Below are 5,770 nucleotides of genomic sequence, written 5' to 3' on the forward strand. Positions count from 1 at the left end.
GCACCAGCAGCAGCCTCTTGGGACGGTTGGCGTGGACCCAGCCCTTCCGCAAGAGCTTGGCCCGGATGAGGTGGGCGCAGGTGCCTAAGATTGTTAAGGGCCCCAGGAAGCCCAGCAGGAAGTGGCCAATGGTCCCTACAATGTGTCCCTCCACGACCCCTTCATTCCAAATCTGGGCAGTCTCATTGTCCGAGTTGAACGCCAAGTAGCAGTGCGTACAGCCATTCCATTTTCTGGTTGTCCGGAATTTCAGGTGCGAAGCGCACAAGGCGGCGGCCAGGAGCCACACCCCGAAGGCCAGCCAGCTCGCCCGCTGCACAGTGCGGTGGTTCAGGGCCCAGACAGGGTAGAGGACAGAGATGCAACGGTCCACAGAGATGAGGACCAGGAGGCAGTTACTGGCAAAGTAGCTGAGGAACACAAAGGTGATGTAGAGTTTGCAGGCCCACTCTCCAAGGAGCCACTGTCTGGAGACAATATAGTACATGGCAATGGGCTGAGACAGTGAGAGCATGAAATCGGCAAGGGCCAGGTGGAAGAAGCAGACGGTGGAGACCGTGCGGGCCATACGGAAGACAGTCATCCACAGCACCAGCCCATTGCCCAGCACTCCGACGACAAAGGACGCAGACAGGACAGCCACAGTCAGCGGACGGAGGGATCCCACCTCCTCAGACAGGCATCCGGAAGAGTTCATCTTCCTGGAAGAAGAGTGATCACGTGTCAGGGCCCCAGGTTGTCTGTCACTGCGGCCCCTGGTCCCCTCCAAGACCCCATTCATAATTTCTCCATTCCATAATTTTTATGGAATGCTTATTATTATTATTCTTTTAGAGACAGCGTCATGCTCTGTCACCCAGGCTGGAGTGCAAAGGTACAATCACAGCTCCCTGCAGCCTCCACCTCCTAGGCTCAAGAGAACCTCCCCCCTCACCTCCTAGAGTAGCTGGGACTACAGGCACTTACCACCATGCCCAGCTAATTTTTTTACCATTTTTTTTTTTTGACACAGAGTCTTCCTCTCTCTGTCACCCAGGCTGTAGTGCAATGGGATGATCTCGGCTCACTGCAACCTCCACCTCCCAGGTTCAAGCAATTCTCCTGCCTCAGCCTCCCAAGTAGCTGGAACTACAGGCACATGCCACCACGCCTGGCTAATTTTTGTGTTTTTAGTAGAGACGGGGTTTTACCATGTTGGCCAGGCTGGTCTCGAACTCCTGACCTCGTGACCCGTCCACCAGCCTCCCAAAGTGCTGGGATTATAGGTGTGAGCCACTCTGCCAGGCCTTAAATTCTTTTTTGTAGAGATGGGGTTTTGCTGTGTTGCCCAGGCTGGTCTTGAACTCTTGGCTTCAAGTGATCCTCCCACCTCAGCCTCCCGAAGTGCTGGGATTACAAGGGTGAGCCATTGAGCCCAGCCCGAATGCTTTTTATGACACAATAACATTGTTCTTTTTTTTTTTTTTTGAGACGGAGTCTCCTTATGTCACCCAGGCTGGAGTGCAATGGCACGATCTCGACTCACTGGACACAATGATATTGTTCTAAGTACTGGACATAACTCATGTAACAAAACAAGCCCTCATGGAACTTACATCCCCGTGGGAGCTGTCAGGTGTAATACGTATAATAAATTAGCTCATGATATACTGCTTTAGAAGACTACAAGTGTTATGGAAAAATAATAAATGAAACGGAGGGGCCAGGTGTGGTGGCTCATGCTTCTAATCACAACACTTTGGGAGGCTGAGGCAGAAGGATTGCTTGAAGCCAGGAGTTCCAAACCAAAGTGGGCAACATAGTGAGACCATCTCTACAAAAAATAAATAATTAAAAGTTTTTGTGGCCGGGCACAGTGGCTCACGCCTGTAATCCCAGCACTTTGGGAGGCTGAAGTAGGTGGATCACCTGAGGTCAGGAGTTCAAGACCAGCCTGGCCAACATGGCGAAACCCTGTCTCTACTAAAAATACAAAAACCATTAGCTGGGCATGGTGGCAGCCACCTGTAATCCCAGCTACTCCTGAGGCTGAAGAATCACTTAAACTTGGGAGGCGGAGCTTGCAGTGAGCCAAGATCGTGCCACTACACTCCAGCCTGGGCAACGAGAGTGAAACTCCGTCTCAAAAAATAAATAAATAAATAAATAAAATAAAATTTAAAAATTAGCCGTGAGATGGGCGTGGTGGCTCATTCCTGTAATCCCAGCACTTTGGGAGGCTGAGGCGGGTGGATCACTTAAGTTCAGGAGTTCGAGACCAGCCTGGCCAACATGGCAAAAGCCTGTCTCTACTAAAAATACAAAAATTAGCCAGGCTTGGTGGTGCATGCCTGTAATCCCAGCTACTCTGAAGGCGAGGCAGGAGAGTCCCTTGAACCCAGGAGGCAGAGAGTGCAGTGAGCCGAGATCGTGCCACTGCACTCCAGCCCAGGCAACAGAGCAAGACTCTGTCTCAAAAAAAATAAATAAATAAAAATGAGTCAGGCATGGTGGCATGTGCCTGTCGTCCCAGCAAATCGGGAGACTGAGACATGAGGGTCACTTGAGCCCTGGAATTTGAGGCTGCAATGAGCCATGGTCACGCCATTTCACTTCAGCCTGGGTGACAAAGCGAGACCCTGTCTCAATAAAGATAAACTAAAAATAATGAGATGGAGGTTCTTTTAACTTTGGGTAATGTCAGAGTAACTTTGTCAGACAAATAGTCCCACAGACAAAAAAAAAATTAAAATCTGGACAAAATATTAAAAATTACTCCACTATTTGAAAAAATTGGCAGCAGAAAAGTCTATCAATCCAGAATTTTATATTCTGTGAAAATATCTTTCAAAAATGAAAGTGAAATAAGGGCATTTTCAGATAAACCAGATCTGAGACAATATATGGCCTACAGACCACAGGAACTGCTTAAGGAAGTAAGTCCTCTAGGCTGAAAGGAGTTAATATCAAATGGTGACACATATCGACGGGAAGAAATGAAGATCATGAAATGTTTTCTTTAGAAAAAGATCAAGGTAAGGCCAAGCGCAGTGGTTCACATCTGTAATCCCAGCACACTGGGAGGCCGAGGCGTGCAGATCACTTGAAGTCAGGAGACCAGCCTGGCCAACATGGCAAAACCCCGTCACTAATAAAAATAAAAAAAATTAGCCGGACGCGGTGGCACACACCTGTGATCCCAGGCATTCGGGAGTCTGAGGCAGGAGAATTGCTTGAATCTGGGAAGTTGGAGGTTGTGGTGAGCCGAGATCAGGCCACTGCACTCCAGCCTGGGTGACAGAGTGAGTCTGTGTCACCAAAAAAAAAAAAAAAAAAAAAAAAATCAAGATAAGGACAATTGGGAATGTGAGGGATGAGCAGAAAGGAGCCACTGGTACATTAAACAGGGTGGTCAGGGAAGACCCCAATAAGAATGTCACATTTCTCCAGGCTTGGTGGCTCACACCTGTAATTCCAGCACTTTGGGAGGCTGAGGGGTGCGGATCACGAAGTCAGGAGTTCGAGACCAGCCTGGCCAACGTGGTGAAACCCCATCTCCACAAAAGAGACAAAGAATTAGCTGGGCGTGGAGGCGCCCACCTGTAATCCCAGCTACTCAGAGGGCTGGGGCAGGAGAATCACTTGAACCCGGAAGGCGGAGGTTGCAGTGAGCCTAGATCATGCCATTGCACTCCAGCCTGGGCAACAGGGTGAGACTCCATGTCAAAAAAAAAAAGAATATAACATTTGAGCAAAGATTTGGAGGAGATAACAAAGTAATGAGGCACATACGTATCTGGAGGAAGAGCCCTTCAGGCAGAACCAGCAGCTTGTGCAAAAGTCCTGAGGCAGGACAGTGCCTGGAATGCTCAAGGAACAGCAGGGAGGCCGGTGTGGCTGGAGCCACATGGGCAATGGGAAGACAGGTGAGAGGTGAAGGCAGAGAGGGAAGCGGGCAGATGGAGCAGGACCCTGTGAGTCATAGTGCAGACTCTCCTGGCCTTTCCTGTGAGTGAGATGGGAGTTACAAGAGACTGTTGAGCAGAGGAGGAACAATATCTGACTTAGGTCTTAACAATCACTGTGACTTTAAGGTTGAGACTAGACTGAGAGGGGTGGGATGGAAGCAGGAGGCTAGGAGGAGGCTGCCGCAGTAACCCAGGTGGGCAGTGATGGGGATGCGGACCAGGATGACGTCAGAGGAGGTGGTGGGAAGCAGATTGCAGGGTCAAGGTGGAACTGGCTAGATTTGCTGCTGGGCTGGATGTGTGAGGTGAGAGGGAGAGCAGTGTCGGGGTGACTGCAGGACTTTTGAACCGATGGAAGCTGAAGTTGCTGTGCACTGGGATAGGGGAGACGGCAGGAGAGCAGGTTTGGGGTAAGACCAGGAGCTCGGGGTTGGTCACTTCGCCTTTGAAATGCCTGTAAGGCATCCCAAGGAAACTTTACTAAGGCAGCTGGATACTGGCAGTGAGATTACAGGAGCGGGGTCCGGCACAGTGGCTCACGTCTGTAATCCCAGCACTTTGGAAGGCTGAGGCAGGTGGATCACCTGAGGTCAGGAGTTCGAGACCAGCCTGGCCAACATGGCAAAACCCCGTCTCTACTAAATATACAAAAATTAGCTGGGTGTGGTTGTGGGTGCCTGTAATCCCAGCTACTCAGGAGGCTGAGGCAGGAGAATTCGTTGAACCTAGGAGATGGAGGTTGCAGTGAGGCAAGATCACACCACAGCACTCCAGGCTAAGTCACGGAGTAAGATTCAAAAAAAAAAAAAAAGAAAAGAAAAAGATTACAGGAGGGGTTCCTGGCTGGATAAAGGCATGTCGGAGTCATTAGAATTTAGACGCCAGCAGGGTGCAGTGGCTCACCTCTGTAGTCCCAGCACTTTGGGAGGCAGAGGCGGGAAGATTGTGTGAGCCCAGGAGTTCAATACCAGCCTGGGCAACACGGCAAGACCTTGTCTCTACAAAAAAAAAAAAAAAAAAACATTTAGATGCTATTTACGTCTTTGAGCCTCAGAATGTCCTCCAAGGGTGAGGTGCAGACAGAGAAGAGAGGTCTGGGGTTGAGGAAAGCTTGAGCTTACACAGCAGACAGGCATAGGTCGAAGCTCTACTTGAGACACTGGATTATGACTGTGTGATCTTGGGCTCAGGGCTTTCTGCCCCCCATCCCTACCCCGAGCCTCAGTATGCTCATCTGAGATAGGGGTGTAGAATCCTTGAATACCTCTCTCTCCTACTCCCTCAACACGCACACCCAATTCATCACAAAGCCCTGTCGATTTTGCCTCCAAAAAGCCTCTTGCCTCTGTCCACCATGTCCTGTCTCCATAGCCCCATCATCCAAGCACACAGCGCCCCAGCTTTTTTTTTTTTCTTGAGACAGGATCTGGCTCTGTTGCCTGAGCTGGAGTGCAGTGGTATAATCTTGGTTCACTGCAACCTCTGCCTCTCGGATTCAAGCAATTCTCCTGCCTCAGCCTCCTAAGTAGAGTAGTTGGGACACACCTCAGGGACATGCCTGGCTAATTTTTGTATTTTTAGTAGAGACGGGGTTTCACCATGTTGGCCAGGCTGGTCTTGAACTCCTGACCTCAGGTGATTCATGCACCTCGGCCTCCCAAAGTGCAGGGAGTACAGGCGTGAGCCACCGTGCCTGGACCCCAGCTTTATATTCATCTCCTACCAGCCACTCACCACCCTACAGCCAGAGTGATCCTTTGAAAGCCCAAACCGTGTGACCCCAGCGCTGTGGGAGACCCAGGCAGGAGAATTACTTGAGGCCA

General features: G+C 50.2%; 1 protein-coding gene across 1 annotated transcript in view; it reads right to left on the reverse strand.

Moving 5' to 3' along the window:
- The window catches only part of LOC116479472 (probable G-protein coupled receptor 32), a 2,069-nt gene extending 1,288 nt beyond the window's left edge, over positions 1-781 (reverse strand). The window contains exon 1 of the mRNA XM_032171559.1: positions 5-781. Within this exon, the coding sequence (XP_032027450.1) occupies positions 5-781 (777 nt within the window). The remainder of the gene's footprint in view (positions 1-4) is intronic.
- Positions 782-5,770: the final 4,989 nt, after the last annotated feature.

This window comes from Hylobates moloch, unplaced genomic scaffold (genome assembly GCF_009828535.3).
Source record: "Hylobates moloch isolate HMO894 unplaced genomic scaffold, HMol_V3 SCAFFOLD_12, whole genome shotgun sequence".
Lineage (NCBI taxonomy): Eukaryota > Metazoa > Chordata > Mammalia > Primates > Hylobatidae > Hylobates > Hylobates moloch.